At 44.3% G+C, this 19069-nt stretch overlaps 1 protein-coding gene across 1 annotated transcript in view; it reads right to left on the bottom strand.

The window, feature by feature from the left end:
- Nucleotides 1–2797: 2797 nt before the first annotated feature.
- The window catches only part of s100v2 (S100 calcium binding protein V2), a 17019-nt gene continuing 747 nt past the window's right edge, over nucleotides 2798–19069 (bottom strand). The window contains exons 2-4 of the mRNA XM_083646699.1: nucleotides 11156–11287; nucleotides 4275–4415; nucleotides 2798–3759 (exon numbers count right to left, since the gene is read on the bottom strand). Of these exons, the coding sequence (XP_083502825.1) occupies nucleotides 3730–3759; nucleotides 4275–4415; nucleotides 11156–11287 (303 nt within the window). The 3' untranslated portion in view covers nucleotides 2798–3729. The remainder of the gene's footprint in view (nucleotides 3760–4274; nucleotides 4416–11155; nucleotides 11288–19069) is intronic.

Below are 19069 nucleotides of genomic sequence, written 5' to 3'. Positions count from 1 at the left end.
CATTGTTGTGCTTTCTTTATATGTTTATTACACAACGTTTTTTATGGTGTCACATATTGGCCAGAATACAGAGAATTACAAAATATATATACATCGAAATTGCAATACCACAGGGGGTAATACATTGCTAGTAGAAACATGATACAAGGACTCTGAAGCACATGCTAATATAGTGGATTTTTCTGTCTCATTACTGAAGTTGACCAGCCATTTAAAGGGATAGTTCGGTTTGTTTGAAGTGGGGTCCTATCAGCTAGTTCCATACACTAACTGAAGTGGTCTGGACGCTTGGCACAGCGTGTAACGAGACCCGGCACTCAGAGCAGCAGCCTAAACAGCTTTTTCTCTGTAAGTACGTGGGGTCAAGAACTAAAACGTAATTTAGCCACCTAAAACAACGCCCACCTAAACAAATCGATATCTGTGTACATGGATGCTCTATTTTGACAATTTTCAGCGCTTTACTTTTCCGCCAAACAGCAGTTTCATTCGGCACTGCTTTTTCTCCCAACCGTACAACTACCGTATTCCTCCGCTAAAAGCCTGCACAGAGCTGCAGCGCTGGATTAAGGCCCAATTATACTCCATTTTCATCCGTAAATAAGGGCGTCCGTTTCAAACGGTGTAATCGTCACTGTCCACATACTTCCATGCGTCTTTCACGTTGGTATCATGTTAAGTAATACATCCACCAGTGGGCAGTAGAGAGTCAAATGCATGAGTGTGTGTGTGATTTTCCTCCGTTTCATGCGTATCCGTAAGCTTTCAGATGACGGACAGAAAACGGACGAAATGAACGCAGAGTACGGACAGAAGGCTCTGTCCGTCTCCGTCTCCGTCTTTAACGTTGAGTATAATTGGGCCTTTACTCCGCAGATCAGCTGTTATTTTTGGTCATTTTATTTCTCCCGGCTTGTTAGTGAAGACACAACAAATAGAATACACGAACGAAAATATGAGTGATTTTGATAGCAAGGATGATATGCCATTCACCTTGGTGACAAGAGGATAGAATTATGAACCAGAGAGAGTAATATACAGAAGAGGAACTTTTGCAGAGAGTGAACAGGCAGAAAGAGAGATACGAGGAACTGCCATATGCTGCCTAAATGCCGGGGTGCCCTGCAGACCTTTTTCACCATTCCCAGGATAAATTGTAGAAAACGTCCCAGACCAGAGAGGCCAGGTGACTTGTTGTCTCTAAAGTAAGTCAGTGTTTTGTCTCTCTTCTAAGCCTTCCTGTTTTGTAAACCGCGGCTCTGTGCTTTGTGCTTGCTTTTAGCGGAGGAATACGGTAGTTGTACGGTTGGGAGGAAATAGTGCCGAATGAGACTGCTGTTTGGCGGAAAAGTAAAGTGCTGAAAATTGTCAAAATAGAGCGTGCATGTACACTGATATCGATTTGTTTAGGTGGGCATTGTTTTAGGTGGCTAAATTACGTTTTAGTTCTTGACCCCACGTACTTACAGAGAAAACGCTGGTTTGGCTGCTACTCTGAGTGTCGGGTCGCGTTACACGCTGCACCAAGCATCTAGACCACTTACTTCAGTTAGTGTATGGAACTAGCTGATAGGACCCCACTTCAAACAAACTGAACTATCCCTTTAATGCAACATCAGATGTAAACACATACAGAAAGCATCAAAAACTACAGTGATGTTATTTTCTGATACATATGAGTCGAATTGAGTAGATTAGTACCTAGTGAAAGAGATTAAATACTAAGACAGGGCTTAATGCAGTGTACATGAATGGCTAAATGGATACTGCTAATAGTGTAAACTGAGCATTATAGCATGAGCCTATACATTAATGTAAATTCTACTTTGATCTTAAAAGTAAACTGAAGTTATGGTGAAAAGAAAGCAAAGAAATTATATTCAAATATTTTATATGTACTACAAGCAATGTTGTAGTCGAGTCCAAGTACAAATCAACTCAAGTTCGAGCCCTGGACACATTTTCAGGACTCGTGCCTCGGACTTGGACTAGAGCATTCATGCATTTGGAGTCGGAAGCTGGAGACGAGGACTCAGACTTGTTAATTGATAAAGATTGGCTTTTTGTTTTTGTTGTTTTTTTGTAATAGGTCCTAATACATTTGGCATACGTTTCAATTAAACCAAACAATGGCATGCAATGGTAGGGTTAAGGTTAGGGTTAGGGTTAGCAATGGAACTATTTGAGTTTTTGTGATATTTATGAGCTTACATGGCCAAACAAACAGGTTCAGCCTATTAGGCTACTTGGTAGTCTATTGAAACAGACTTGTCATCAGGGTTGGGGAACAATGGAATACATGTATTTAAAATACAGTATTTAAAACACAAAATATGAGTAATGGTATTCTATTACAGTCACAGTTTAAATTGGTGGTATTCTGAATGCAGTAACTGGGCCGTATCTTCGCAAACGCGCTAATTAGCGTTTGCACGGCTTTTAACGTATGGCACAGCGCAATTTGGAGGCGTGCCCAAGCCCTCTGCTATTCTCCGTGCCACGCAAAATGCCTGTGCGCATAAAAATGAGCTGTGGATAAAATGAGTGTGATTATGGCAAGAATTATGCAGGCCACACTGATTGGTTTAATTGATGTAAAGCCCAGACTCTGGGCATTACATCAATCAAACCAATCAGATTCCCTCTCTCACCCCCTTTATACCATTCGCGGGTGTGGAGAACCCGACACATATTTGTATTATCAATCATAATCAAAACATTTTCACCTCATAATTTTCACATAAATCACCCAAATGTCATTTCTTTATGTGCACACCAGGGGAAGGGAATATCAAACAGCTGTTGTCTATTTATTTTAAGAATGGCATTTAACTGTTTCTGCAAATGAACTCTAACCCCATTATTTATTCATTTATGAATTTATTTCTGATGTAGGCTGACTGACAGCAGCGCATCATTAGACGTTTCGTTCATCACATAGGCTGCCACTATAACATACACATAATAAAAAATATTCGTTTCTTAGATGCCCACAGCTGCAATAGCGCACAGCGCACAGACCCGGGTGCAAAACTGGATGCTATCGTGGCCGGTGTGGAAAATGACATCTGTGCATGGTGGACGGTATGGGGACACCCCGGCATTCCGAAATGTCGGCACTCCGAAATACCGGCATTCCGACAAAATTGTCGGAATGGAGATCTGTCTCGCCATTGCGAAAAAACCCTAACCCTAACCCGGGGGACCGGCTGGAGCTAACCTCTCCCAGCCCCTACGTCTAAACCTAACCTCTCCCACCCCCCATGCCTAAACCTAACCTCCTGCAGACCCTAACCCTAAACCTAACCTCTCCCACCCCCCACGCCTAAACCTAACCTCCCCCAGAACCTAACCTCTCCCACCCCTGTAGGCTAAATAACTCAAGATGCAATGTCGGAAAGGCGGACCTAATATCTTTCGCAATGGTGAAACCTTTTTTGGAGATAAAAAGGGCCGCCTCTCCGAAAGCATAGAAGTCAATGATCGGAATGCCAACACTTCGGAATGGCGAGAGGACCCCGGACGGTATAGCATAAGACACGCGGATGATAGGCTAAGACACGCGTGCGCGCAAACCAGCCCGCAAGCACAAATAGCAAATAGTGTGTGTACGAAGATAGGGCGCACTGTCTTTAAAAATAGATGACTTTAAGGGATTATGCATGTGGTTGCTCTGTTTGGTTACATTGCTAGATGTCGCAGATTGAGGGCCCATTTGATGCCTGGTCTTCAGAGGAGAATGCAGCTGCATTTGGAGCCCTTAAAATAAGAGAAGAGATGAAAAGAGAAGAGAAGTTAAGATAAGACAAGAAAAGACCGACTTTATTAATCCCACACGTGGGAAAGTCACTCGTTACAGCAGCTCAAAGAAGTAGAAGAAGTGACACAACATTAAAGAACTCTGAAAATAAACAAACAAGATAGACATGTACTATACACATTATACACTGTGTGTACTATACACAGTAAAATACTACAAATGTGACCACAAGTTGCACCGTAGAAAATTAGAGCAAAATGCACAGTATAGTATATTGCACAGTATAAATGAGGGTAGATTGCACAGTGTACGGTAATAAATATAAATATGATAAATATGTCTGAACCTGAGATACGTGCAAAAGTAGCGAGCAGCAAGTAGTGAGTGATTAATTGTAACAGCAATAGCAATAATAATCATCATCATCATCATCATCATCATCATCATCAATAATCGAGTAATAGTGGTACATTGTGTTGTGCTATTGGGTATTAAGAAGTGGTTCTTAACTGACCTTCTGTCCGCTCAGCAGGCCGTGCTGCGTGCTGGCTAGAGACTGCACTAAGCTCCAGAAGTGTTTGAAGGAGATGCCCTCACCCTCAGACACGCCCATCTTCCGGATGATCTCCGTCAGTCCCAGCTCTGAGCCCGTGCCCTGTGGGAACAGAGAGGGGGAGGACAATGTCCAGACTATGGTTTAGCAATGTTTAACAGACTGCAGTGCATCATCCGTTGTGCTGAGAAGGTGATCGGATGCAACCTGCCATCCCTTCAGGACCTACATGCAGCCAGAACATTGAAGCGGTCTCGTAAGATCATGTCCAACCCCTCCCACCCTGGCCACAAGCTCTTCAAAACACTCCCCCTCGGCAAGAGACCAGACCAGAACCTCTCGCCACAAGAACAGCTTCTTCCCAACCGCCATCAGGCTCACCAACAAGGCCCATAAACCCTTCCACCAAGGACCCTACCAACACCTCCCACAAACCCCACTACCTCCTCCTGAACTCACCTGAATTCCCCCCACTGACATGAGCCCCCCACCACCAAACGTCACTTTGCAGCTGGACTTCACTCGTCACTCAAAGTATTACAGCTGCTTCTTCTACCAGAACTTTACACCATTAGATTACTCTTGCTAACTACATCTTGCACCGCTTAGACTGTAACTCATTAAATGTAATGCCTATTCAACTCGGACTGTAAATTCAATGTATTCATATTTATGCCTACTGAACACTCCTCCACTCGTGTACAGGGACACGGGAATTGGGGGTGCTTAAGGTGCTGCAGCACCCTCTGCTGTTTTGTATTGGAATTGCAACGTCAATGAAAAAATGATTAAAATGTTTATGCTTTATACTGCGATATTTAGGTTTTAGTTGAAGACTAATAATGTTAGTTACTAACCACCGCAGCCAAAACACGACCAAACATGCCACAATGACACCCGCTAATTCGTCAGAGTGGATTAATGAAATAGCTGTAAATACATTAGCGTTGGCTTGTGTGGGCTGTGTTCTATAATTAACTAGATAACGTTAGCTTACTTGCTAACGCGGCTAGCTAATATAGAGCATATACCATCCAGAAGCTCCGCTAACATAACATAACCGCCTTGTTTGGATAATGGAACAGTTGTAAATATGCCTAACGTTACTACCATCGTGCTTATGGAACATTGTTTGACTGCAGTAACAGATAAGTGTTCAGAAATGCCCAGGTTTGAGGCTTGGGACTGGGAGTGAGTGAATGGGAAGGGCTGTGCTGTAGCCTGGAAAAGGAGCCCGGTGTAGCGGGGACTGCCCCCTAGTCCGACACCTCACAAGACCGAATTTGGTTAGGGTCTGGGGGAGGTTAGGTTTAGGCGTGGGGGTGGGAGAGGTTAGGTTTTGGGTTAGGGTCTGGGTGAGGTTAGGTTTAGGCGTGGGGGTGGGAGAGGTTAGGTTTTGGGTTAGTGAAAAACGGGGAATATAATGCCTCTTTTTTCGGACTCGTGAGGTGTCGGACTCGTGAGGTATCGGACTCGTGCCATGGCACCGGTGTAGCTGCTCCATTTAGCTGGTGTAGCAGGTATGAAACCACCGTAAATCTAGCGATCGGGTGGGGAAAGTGTTCAAGCAGAGCTTGATAAAAACCAACAGTCCAGGGCAGGCAGGACAAATGTTCTACTAGCCCAATGCATAGACTTGTAGCTATCAGTCTAGCTCAAGGTAACGTTAACGCTAGCTACTCCCCGCTCCCCGCAGCCATCGCAAGCCAAAACACGACCAAACATGCCACAGTAACATCCAGTAATTCGTCCATAATCCTTCCTGGCCGTCTCGAGGCTGATAAGACCGATAAATTGTCCAGGATGCCGTTTGAAAGTGAGTTGTCCGTTAAACACTAACAACCCATCTCAGAATGGGCTGGGATGTAGCCATTAGTTCTGTAGCTGTTGTTGTTAACCTCGCGTCACCAGGCTCTTCTCGGCGAGAAAGAGCCTGGCTCCCGCCCACAATTGATTTTGTCACCCTACTGGTTCCCGCCTAGAGCCCGCCCTAGACCGGATGGCAGCGTTTCTAGCTCGTCAACTTTCACGTTAACTTGACAATTTGACCCAAGTATCAGAATCCTCTTTCACCGTTTTGACCGGTGTGTCAGGCGGTGGTGACGGAGATGCCATATTGCATAAACGTTTTGTTTTATGTAACGCTAGCTTTGTTTTGATCAGACTCTAGTTTAGGTAACATCACCGCGTCAAGCTAACGGCAACAAAGACGTTGTTAGGCGCATTGCCATCCGGTGTTAATTCTGGGTCCGGGGTTTACGCCCCCATGACAAAAAGCGGGGTGGAAGGTGCCCAGACTAGTTGTTGTAGTCTAGCGCAAATGTAAGGAGCCATATGATTGCCTGAAAGCAAACACACCTGATTGGCTGATGAATCTGTCAATCAGAATCACATTTGATTGACAGCTTTATCAGCCAATGGTGACATTCGTTGATCTGCACGTCAGGGGAGTCTCAAAATTCACCGTAGACAGAGGTTCACAAATGAGAAGCAGTTTGTAAATGCACATTGAGCAATTCGCATGATCTGTGAATTTATATTACAAGTGTGCTTAAAAATAATATTTGTGAAGCAGAGCGTGTGCATTTCAGCTACAAGCAGCAAGGTCCCTCCATGAACTGAAAACACAGTCCCGACTCTAGTTTCCCCCCGATGTCGGTCACATTGCTGCTGTCTGGCGAGACGGGCATCACTAGATAAATATTTATTTATTTTTGTGTGTGTGGACTTTTTGCTGGAGTCTGTGTTGTTTGCTTTTGCAAACGTAAAGTTAGCCACTTCCTGTTAGCCGTCTTCTTCGTTGGTATTTCCGCCGGAGCCATGAGGATAAGAGGCAGACTCGTGACATCAGAACGTCACATCCGCCAAATTTGCCGGGAAAGTATAACCCGTGGCCAGCATGAAAATCCTGCAATATATTTTCAATGGGTGAACGCAGAGAGACGCGGCTGGGCTAGTTTTTTAAGTTACGGAACTGTGCATTCACTCATTGGTAATAGAAAACACGTTGTGAACATTTATTTTACGGCCAAACTTACGGATAGGACCTTTAAGCATGCCCAAACAACTGCACAATGATTAGCTGTTTAAACCTGCAATAAGCTAGATCAGACCTTATAACTATTCCTGAAACAACATAAACTGGAGACTGGTAACTGGTCACATTTCTCCATAGGTAATTTAGCTTAGTTATTAGCAATAGCCTTTATGCATGGTGCTTTGCTGGGTTTGTCCTTAGGGCTCTCCATAGTGCAGTAGCTATTATATTCAAATCTGTTGCAGTTTCTGTCACCCTAAATGGATATAGATGTCTAGTCTAGTATAATATAATATAGTATTACTATAGTATAGTATAGTATAGTATAGTATAGTATAGTATCATATAGTATAATATAGTATAGGCTAAAATGAGACTACAAAGGGTGTGAAAGTTTAAATGTATGTTAATGTTGAATAATATATGGTGCTCATTGGGTGGGTGGCCCAAGTTGGAATCTAACATTGAGATTCCCACCAGTGTTTTCATATAAATATTATCTACCACTGGCTTTGGTATTCTGTCCACCATTCTTTTAAAATAATATCCCTCCTCCACATTAATGTAGTGACAGCTGACAGCTTGAAGGAGCATTCTGGTTTCTTGAGAGATTCCAGTCAACTGAAAACATTTCTCATTGTGCAGGATGTGTATTAAATCTTGTCTGTCTGAACATTTTGACAGCCGAATTATTTGATTTGAACTAACATGTTCCTGAAATCCTCCTTAAGGCCTTAAGGTGCAAATGAACAGCGGGTCCCAACTTGAAGAACATGAAAGTGAATCAGGACTTTCTCATCCATGCTGCTCACATTCAAACTCAAATGATGGGTTTGTTGGCAAAACTCAGCCTTTTGATGACTTGCTCAAATTACTTGAAACTTGTAAACGGTTTTGAAGTCATTCATCTAGTTTGACAGTTATTGAGAGTTGATTTGAGTTAATGAGTTATTAATTTGAGTTAGTGTGGACCAGTGATGTCACTGGTCCACACTTTAACACTCAATAACTGTCAAATTAAATGACAGACTTCAAAACCGTTTACAGTTTTCTGATATACTACTGATGTTCTAATGATACAAAGCTGGTTGAAAATGGGTGGAGTGTTCCTTTAATATCTAATTAAAAATGCTTTGAAATGCAAAATAATGGCATTTTAAACATGTGATACAAAGATGCGATTAATCGCGATTAACTATAGTTAATCGCAAGATTAATCGCGATTAATAAAATTAATCGTTTGACAGCCCTAATATATATATGGTTTACCTGCTTTTTAGATCTGCACTTAGTTTGCTTTGCCCCTCTCTCTCATTCTCTCTCTTCACACGTCCTCGTCCAAGCAACTACAGAAACTAGTACAAACAGAACTACGACTTGTGTGGGGCGGCTGTAGCTCAGGAGGTAGAGCTCCGCCTCCTCGATTCCCGCCTCCTCCAGTCTGCATGTCGAAGTGTCCTTTTGCAAGATACTGAACCCCAAATTGCTCCTGTGTGCCAGCACCCTGCGTGGCAGCCTGCCGCCATCGGTGTATGAATGGGTGAATGTACCTACTGATTGTAAAGCGCTTTGGATAAAGGCGCTATATAAATGCAGGCCATTTACCATTTACCATTTACTTGTCCATTTGTGTGTGTGTGTGTGTGTGTGTGTGTGTGTGTGTGTGTGTGTGTGTGTGTGTGTGTGTGTGTGTGTGTGTGTGTAAGCTGCTGGGTCTGTGCATTTTCTAAGTGTCTAAAGTGTTTTAGCTAGTTTTGCGGGAGGTATGCGCCCATACAGCGAGCAGAGACGTCAGACACACTGGAGAGAATCTGGACTGCAGTGCACTCATTCACTCACTCAGTAGGTTGGTGAAGGTTGCTGTTATTTCCTTTGTTTTATTAATATGTACGGATGTGAATAGCGGTGCTAACACCCATTTATTTAGCAAACAATATGATAACGAGCTCCAGACTCTGATGACATGATAGTCTATTGAATGCCAAAAAACAATGAACCATTACGACCGGATTACACGATTTAAAACACGATTTCAGACGGACAAGCCCGTCTTTATTGTCACACGGTTACACTACAACACATGCACGGAGGGCCACAACACACACATGCTGACGGTGGCCGGTGAAATTTGTCCTCTGCATTTAACCCATCCTGGCTTTGTCCTTTCCTCCGGGGGGCAGGCCAGGAGCAGTGGTCGCTTTCTCGTACAGCGCCCGGGGACCGACTTCGGATGTTGTCGTCACTGGTCGGATGACGATGACGATCTGATCTTCTGCATGTTTTTAATGGAGGGGGGGTTATATACGGAGGAACCCCCCTGGGGGAGCACGGGGAGAACATGCAAACTCCACACAGACAGAAAGGCCCTTACGACGAGATACCCCACCTGGGCAGTAGGCACTGAAGATATGGGGGGAACACAACCACAGTGCCCGCAGTGTCCCAGGCGAGAATCGAACTCAGGACCTTCTGACTGCGAGGCGACAGCTCTACCACTGAGCCACCGTGCTACCATTACACATGCAGGCAATGTCATCAAACACACGAATCAATCACCAATCAATCATATGTTTGTAACCTGTGAACATGCCATTATTCAGTATTCAATATAAACTGTGACCTTTATAATAGCAGTATAATTCACACAGATTTTAGCCTGCTGCAATTCTGACAGGCACAGATGGCACATTGTGTGAGTAGGCAATTATTATTTTATAATTTATTGGATTTATAAACTAGAGTCTGTTCAAATAACCAGACAACCAAACAAATTGTTTTTACATACAGATTGTCTAAATACATAGGCTATAATAAATAGCCTAATTAGGCCAATATATAAATTATAGTAGGATATTCAGCTGGCCATTAAAGTTATAAATCTAAGATCTTTGCTTACCATAGGCCTATAGCAGGGGTTTTTCTTTTCTTTTCCAGAGGCCGCCATTTCCAATTGCCGCCATTTGTTTTGTCAGTGGAAAAGTCTATGAGGTTTTAGAATGGGAATTTCACTTAAATGCATAAAATAAGGTCTATGGTTAACAAAAGTTTATGGGAGCGCGAATTTGGGTTCAGCATGATAATCTTCACAAACGTGGATGACTTTTATGCCTTTTGAAGCGTGTTTTAAAAATCGCCTTTAAAAAACACATAACACATTTACGTTCCAAAAGTACCCGAGTCACAACATGTAGGCTACATAGAGCTTTTTGGCACTGTTATAAATGTGTTTTTTTTGGTGACTTTATACGGTTGTACCATATACAATATTTTGAAATATTGAAGCAGCTCAGCAGTTTGCAGGGGACCCCCTGGAACCACGTCAAGGACCCAATGGTGGTCCCCGGACCCCACGTTGACCGTCGGCTGTAGTCTTTAGTGGTTACATGCTGCCACTCCGACGTTCTGCCACTCCGAAATATCGGCACTCAGAAAGGGGGTCTATATTCCCCGTTTTTCACTAACCTCTCCCAGCCCCCACGCCAAACCTAACCTCCCCCCATGCCTAAACCTAACCTCCCCCAGACCCTAACCCAAAACCTAACCTCTCCCACCCCCACGCATAAACCTAAGGTCGGCATTGCGGCTTCTAAGGTGAACGACCGCCAGTCCGAATAATGGAAGTTAATGTTCGGAGTGGCAGGGCTTCGGAAAGGCAGAGGAACCCCGTCTTTAGTTTGCGTTGTGTTCAAATGCAACGTTTTGGCTCTGACACAGGTGACGTGAGCAATGCAACAGTCAGCCTTCGTTGTGGGCGGTTAGTCCTTTCTAGTACTTTCTAGTTCTCCCAGTGTGTCGGTCCCTTTACCTTGACCAGGTTGGGCAGCTGGGCAGACAGAAGGCCTTTGAACTCGTCTGTTTTCAGCGTTGGACCATTGTCGGCTGCAGCACCGTGGAATTGGGTCACCAGCGTGTTGATGGCATTCTCCAGGTCTGAGAACTGCAGAGTGGATGGGAGGAAGGTTAGGAGATAGGAGGAACAACCGCATTCAAGCTGCAACCAGGGCTCACACACCTTCTTAAACATCGGATTCAAGGACTTTTTAAAGGACTTTCCAGGTCCAATTCCCTCAAATTCAAGGACCCACGACGGCATAGTTTAAGGTTTAATTACTGTTACAACACAGAATGTTTCTAATGAGATATAGTGGCTTTACAGAAGCTCACAGACAATTAAAAAAGTGAAACAAGGATGCACAGATGGCAGGAGACACATGGAGACACAGACACACACAGAGAAGGCCAACTATCTTCTTGTCTATTGGGAAGATGGCACATAGGCCAATCTCCCAAGTTGTTGGCATGCTGCTTTAAAAACATGGTGGACATCAGCTTTGCTTTATTTATTGCAAATTGTCTGCATTCTAGGTTACGTCCCCGGTCCCCTCACTCTGCAACTTGAATGAGTGTATTTGAAAGACAATGGGACCTCCTGACACCTCTGATGGGCATTTAACACATTTTGAAATCATATTTATGTGGGCAAACTCAAGGTGCAGTGCCTACCTTGTGTAACCTGCGTTGTGTTGACGGCACTTGCAGCAACCCATGTTAGGAGCTTGCCCTGGGGTGGACCAGGATTCGAACCGTGTACACGCTAACCACTATGCCAAGAGAGCTACTGTAGCTCCCTTGGAGATTAACAGACCTTTATACAGGGGAGTGAGTTTAACCAACCTACTTGCTACCACTCGGGACTTATGAGGACTCACAGTCATTCACAGTCATTACACTGTAACAGGAAAACAGAACTGGTTCTACAGTGGCCACGGAAGGACAAAAGACGCAAGGTACGGCAACACAACAGAAACAAGATGCAACAACAAAAATAATGAAGGCCCTCTGCTGACGAATAAGTATAAGTCACTCTCCTACATCTTCCCCCACTTTACCCGGCAATCAGATTATGAAATTCACAAGTAGCCCACAACTCATAACACAGCCATGATGATGAGTGTGTGTCGCGGGTTATGTGTATGGGTATGCGTGTCACTCTCTCAGACTCCTTGTTCATCTGGGCTTTAGATCTCTGCCATATTCTCCATCTCAGCTCAATCTTCTGCTGGACTGACGCAGGGTCCAGAGTCTTTAATTCATACAACAGTCTCTTAGGCGGGCATCTGTCCCTATGGGGGTTTCTCCTGACCCTTGGTGACTTGGGAGGTACGGCTTTCACATGGGGGACCCCTTTTCCTCTGGCTCCTCGTAGGTGGATATTTATTATTATCCAACTCACTACATGAGAGGTTGGCCTCCTCATCCGGTTTCTCTCTTTCATTTGTCTGTCCAGACTCCATAGGAAGGAACATGCACTGGGTTAGAAGGTTTTGATGGACAACCTTTTCTTTCTCTCCATTCTCCGACTGAATTACATATGCTGGAATATCAGGCTGTTTCTTTACCACAATGTAGGGCTGTGGTTCTCACCTGTCACCCAGCTTCTGTTTGCCTTCCACGTGACAAACTTTCATCAGGACTCTGTCCCCTGGCTTGTCTTTGCCTTGCAGTCATAGTGCTTCTTTTGCTGTTCTTTGGCTTGTATCTTGTTGGCCTGATCATAGACATATGTCTGTCTGGACATCTTTTTTTTTTTGTTATCCTTTATTTATCCCCGTGCGGAAATTCATCCTCTGCATTTGACCCATCCTCTACTACAGTAGGAAGCTTCCTAGAACTAGGAGCAGTGGGCAGCCGCAGTGCCGCGCCCGGGGACCGACTCCAGTTCTTTTTGCCATTGCCTTGGTCAGGGGCACTGACAGGAGTCTTAACCCTAACATACATCTTGTTGGCCTGATCATAGGCGTATGTCAGGCTATCCTGTAGCTTCTGAACATATTCACTATGTTCACAGTGGTGATCACTCAATGACAGAGCGAGGATGAGGTCAACTGTCTGCCATACATTAGATAATAAGGCCTGTAACCAGTGTAGTCGTGCCTGGTACAGTTATATGCATGTGATCCACGATTATAAATACGATTGGCTCTCTTTCCTCTGCTGTCCGCCCCAATCTGCATAATTTAGGGGTTCTTTTTTATCAATGACACTTGACTTGCATGTCAAACAGCTTTCTAAACAATTATTTTTTCCACCTGCAAAATATTGGCAAGCTTTGTCTTTCTGTGAAATGGAAATGCTGCATTTATCTCTTCACGCTTAGATTATTGTAATGCACTATTTCCGTTGCTCAGCAAATCCACCTACAACGCATGCAGGATATTCAAAACACTGCCGCTCGCATGCTCACCAGATGAACTGCTCGCATGCTCACCAGATGAACCGCTCGCATGCTCACCAGATGAACTGCTCGCATGCTCACCAGATGAACCGCTCGCATGCTCACCAGATGAACCGCTCGCATGCTCACCAGATGAACTGCTCGCATGCTCACCAGATGAACCGCTCGCATGCTCACCAGATGAACCGCTCGCATGCTCACCAGATGAACTGCTCGCATGCTCACCAGATGAACTGCTCGCATGCTCACCAGATGAACTGCTCGCATGCTCACCAGATGAACCGCTCGCATGCTCACCAGATGAACTGCTCGCATGCTCACCAGATGAACTGCTCGCATGCTCACCAGATGAACTGCTCGCATGCTCACCAGATGAACTGCTCGCATGCTCACCAGATGAACCGCTCGCATGCTCACCAGATGAACCGCTCGCATGCTCACCAGATGAACCGCTCGCATGCTCACCAGATGAAATAGGATGTCACAACATCACCCCTGTGCTTATGTCACTTCACTGGCTACCTGTAGCCTATAGATTTAACTTTCAAATTCTCACTCTCGCCTACAAAGCACTACATGGTCAGGCCACTGCATATATCACTGATTTACTCCACCCGCATAAATCTGCTCGTCCCCTTAGATCCAATGATCTGAATTTGCCTAAAGACATGTGGTGACCGAGCCTTCGAGACCTTGGCCCCTAAATTATGGAACTCCTTGCCTCTGCCTCTTAGATTTGCTGTTTCCGTGGCCCTCTTCAATTTGTATATGGATGATCTATCTGACCAGCTAAGAGGCTGTAGGACTGGGGGGTACGGTGGTGCAGTGGTAAGCGCTGTCGCCTCACAGCTCGAAGGTCCTGGGTTCGATTCCCACCTGGGACGCTGTGAACGCTGAAGGAATGCATGCCCGTCCGCATGTCCTCGAGTGCCCACCGCCCGGGTGGGGTCATCAAAAGGGCCTTTCTGTGTGGAGTTTGCATGTTCTCCCCGTGCCTCCCGGGGGCTTCCTTCATATAGGAACCCCCTTCACCAAAAACATGCAATATCCTGGTTGCTAATGTGGTTCCTCCTCTGGTCGTTAAGGGCCCCTGTTCGAAGGGAGGGGAACTGGTTGGAATAGCGTGAACCTCTCACGTGCTATGTCCTACCGGTGAAGCTTTCCCTGTCAGGTGAAAAGAAGCGGCTGGCTAACTGCCCATGTCTTGGAGGAAGCATGGAGCCAGTTTCGGCTCTCCCCAGATCGGCAGAGGGTGGAGTAGCAACCAGGATAAATAAATAAAATTAGCACTAATGGGGGATAAAAATGGGATAAAAAATTGGGGGGGGGGAATATAGAAAAAAAGAAAAGAGGCTGTAGGACTGGTTGTATGATAAGTAACACCTTGGTAAACCATCTTATGTACGCCGACGAATCAACAATCTGGCCATTTTTCCCCCTAGCAGTGCTGGGTTTTAACAGCTACTGAATTATGTTCTGTTTATGGTGTCAAATTTGATGTTAAATACAATGCAAAAAAGAGCGGTGTTATGATTTGTAGAACAAAAGGGGACAGGGACGCCACTTTTCCTGTTTTTTTATTTGTCAGAGGATGTTCTATCTGCCTGTGATAAAACACAATATCTGGGTCATTTCATTACAGATCAAATGTCTGATGATGATGATGCCTTCTATAGACAGCGGCGTTTGTTATATGTACAGGCAAACATGTTGGTAAGGAAATTCCACTCATGTTCTGATGATGTAAAGATGACTCTTTAGGATACTGCACCCCTATTTATACTGCCCCCTTGTGGGTGAAGTTTAAAAAAGCTAGCCTTCACAAACTTCAGGTTGTAGTGAGTAAGTTGGTTAAACTCACTCCCCGAGTATAAAGGCATGTTAATCAGCTCCGCCAAGGGAGCTAGCTCTCATGGTGCAGTGGTTAGCAGTGGTGTAGTCTACGCGATATGCAGGTATACGGCGTATACACACTGCGAAATGACTCCGATTTGAGTATGCGCACTGGGAAATGCGCTATGATACGTATCGTTTTCACTTTCCATTCATAAAACTCACCCTGTGCGCTCTGTGTTACCCTACGTTCACACACAGCACCCAAGCCTTGCCTACGCCTTGCCTTTACCCACGCTCAGGCGCGGACTGCATAATCGGGCACGTCAGGCAAATGCCCGGTGGCCTGGCCTGAATTTTTTTTTTTTTTTTTTTTTTTTGGTGCCCGCAGTCAGGCCACTCACTGAACAGCAGGCCAGGCGCCGCCTACTGGTTTACTAGTGGTTTTATTACTTTATTCAGGGTTAAAGTGGGTGCATCTCATTGTAAAATTGGACTCGGCCCAAATTGTGCTTCAAACGGCCCAAATTGTGCTTCAAACGGCCCAAATCTGGCTACAAACAACCCAAATTGGGCTTCAAATGGCCCAAATCTGGCTTCAAATGGCCCAAATTGGGCTTCAAACGGCCCAAATTGGGCTTCAAACGGCCCAAATTTTTCGCCGCCGCCCTTCGGACGCCGGCACGCACGTCGACCCATATCAGCCTGGCCTGCTTGGTATCTAATGCCCGGCCTGAATTATGATCCCAGTCCGCCCCTGCCCACGCTTTTAAATAGGCGTCCTTTTTAGTCAATGAGGCTGTGTACACAGGGCGCCTCAACGTGAACCTTGCGTGTACCCACGCCTTGCCTGAGCTGTGCTGATTTGATCGTTTAGGCGTGAGTTCTATTTTCAAGCCGACTAGGCGCGTGAAGGCAGACTTCTTCTGTCAAGCCATGAAGGAAAAACACGGCAATATCCGTGGGAAATGGCAAAGTCAACTGAATTTCAAAATCAAATGGTGTTACAGCATTGAGCAGAGAGAGAGAGAGAGAGATTGACAGGTGGCTATCACGTGGGGCTTTCTCCCCGTCGGTAAACAAATCTTCAGGAGAGAGAATAGCGGCCGAAGAAGCAAGATGAAGCTGATAGCTGAAGCTATTCTGTAAATTTGGGGAGGAACCACAACAACAACAAATTGGTTGAATATCCGCCCACTTCCGGCTGAAACCACACCCACTTCCGGGGGGGGGGGGGCTTAGAGTCAGAGTCAGAGTCAGTATACCCTCTGAAAAAAGGTAGACTACACCACTGCTGGTTAGTGTGTCCGTCCAGCAAGCCGAAGGTCGGCAGTTCGAATCCACCCCTGGGCAAGCCCTTAACATGGTTGCTGCAAGTACCACCAACACAACACCGTTACAACGGCATGAGGATATTCCTGAAAAACCCAGGTGGAGTAGTGATAGTGAGCTGTTTTGTAAGGCAGGAGTCAACACTTTTCAGGTGCTCTTGAGAAATTTTATTTCCAAATTTATGTGTTGATTGAATGTTTCTCAAAATGCAATTATCATGCTGCTGACTAATCCGGGTCTTACAGTAGTATGTGAGGGTTAGGGGTTAGGGTTACCTTTCTTAGTATGTGAGGTACCAGTCACATATGTGGACATTTGGGTATAAGTGCCTTTTATTGTTTTTTACTGTGCTTTTGTGCGTTTTCTTTTAATTGTTATATTTCATTTCATTTCATTTATTTATTTTCGCACAACACACAATACAAGTCATCATTTGGGTCATCAATGACATCCTAATAAAGGTTTGTGTGAGTGCCAGGTCTCCCAAGAAGCTATTTAAAGCTTGTTTGTCTGTTTTCTATGTGTCCGCTAATAAAGGTTGATTGAAAACTAAAGTAACTAGCCTGTTTTGAAAATTTAAGTATTTAGTATTGAGTATAAAGTACCGTAGATATTTTAGTATAAAGTACAGATATTTGTGTTAAAATGTAGGGTGTAAAAGTAAAAAAGTTGACAGAAAAATAAATAGTAAAGTACAGAGACCTGGAATTCCTGCTTAAGTACAGTAACAAAGTATTTGTACTTAGTTACTTCCCATCTCTGGATTTGGTGACATCAAGCTTGGCTATCAGAGAAGGCCCCACCCCAAACACGCAACTGACATTCTTGTCTCCACAAGTCATGCCGCTCCCACTCACTAGAAATTGTTGGCATGGTGATATACACAATACCACTGCCGTGTAAAGCTGGTGACCATGTACTATCTATCATAAGACTGATAAACACACCTTTACGTAGCAGGTTTAGGAACATTTAGCACTTAAGAGGAAATTAATTTCGTGTGGACGTTTGAACACATTTTGAAGACTTGAGGCAACTCACATTCTACCTCTTTCCCAACCCAAAGACTGTGGCAATACTTGACAGACAGGTTGAAAAGTAAACAGCAGAGCTGTTATAAGTCCGACCAGTGAGGAAAACACATTTCTAACTAGGCCATGAATAAAGCAGGATGTGTGGCAACATTCCCTATTCTATACCAACTTGGTATGAAACTATCGTCTGCTCATGTCCTCTGTTGTGATTGGCTCAGCAGACGGGGATTTATGACATCACATATGACATCACAGTGGTATTATGACATCACCGGTGACATCAGCGAGTATGACATCCCGATGACATCACCGATGTTTTGACAGATGTCCTGGGCTGATTGGCTATGACTGGTCTCCCCATCTTGAAACTCGGCCGAGACCAACGTTTGGTGACCCAAATGAAATATCCTGCGGGTCCTGCCACAGTCTTTGGGAAAACACTGCTTTAAAGCATCTGTCACTTTAAAGTACCCAACACTTTATTCCCATTTTTGACCTTCCTCCCTGGGCTAATCCTTTGATTGGCTTACTGTATGTAATGTTTTGTGTGGTGGGACTGTGTGTTATGTGTTTTGAATGTTATGCTGTGTTACTGTATGTATTGTTTGTGTGGTGGGACTGTGTGTTATGTGTTTTGACTGTTATGCTGTGTTACTGTATGTATTGTTTGTGGGGCGGGACTGTGTGTTATGTGTTTTGACTGTTATGCTGTGTTACTGTATGTAATGTTTTGTGTGTTGTGTTTTGACTCTTATGCTGTGTTACTGTATGTAATGTTTTGTGTGTTGTGTTTTGACTCTTATGCTGTCTTACTGTATGTAATGTTACTGTTTTGTGTTTTGACTGTTAAGGTCTTTGCACACACAGTCCGATTGTTTTCGTATGCGTGTTTTTTAATCCGTCATCTGAAAACACAGCTCGCAAAAATCTATTGACTGATGCGAAAAACTCAGAAAATCGAACCTTGTCCGAAAACTTAAACAACGGACGCAATTGTCGGACTCGGTGTGTCAATGATGATTGACACAAATTAAGTCGTATTCTTTCTTTTTCCGTGTGTCAATTTCGGACGGAAATACAGACTTGGTGTGCAAAAGCTATTACGCTGTGTTACTGTATGTAATGTTGCGTGTTGTGTGTTTTGACTGTTATGCTGTGTTACTGTATGTAATGTTTTGTGTGTTATGTGTTTTGACTGTTATGCTGTGTTACTGTATGTAATGTTTTGTGTGTTATGTGTTTTGACTGTTATGCTGTGTTACTGTATGTAATGTTTTGTGTGATG

The sequence above is a fragment of the Poromitra crassiceps genome, assembly GCF_964638095.1.
Source record: "Poromitra crassiceps genome assembly, chromosome: 11".
NCBI classification, from domain to species: Eukaryota; Metazoa; Chordata; class Actinopteri; order Beryciformes; family Melamphaidae; genus Poromitra; species Poromitra crassiceps.
The sequence above is the reverse complement of the archived record's forward strand: the minus strand, read 5'-3'. Positions and strand labels throughout refer to the sequence as shown.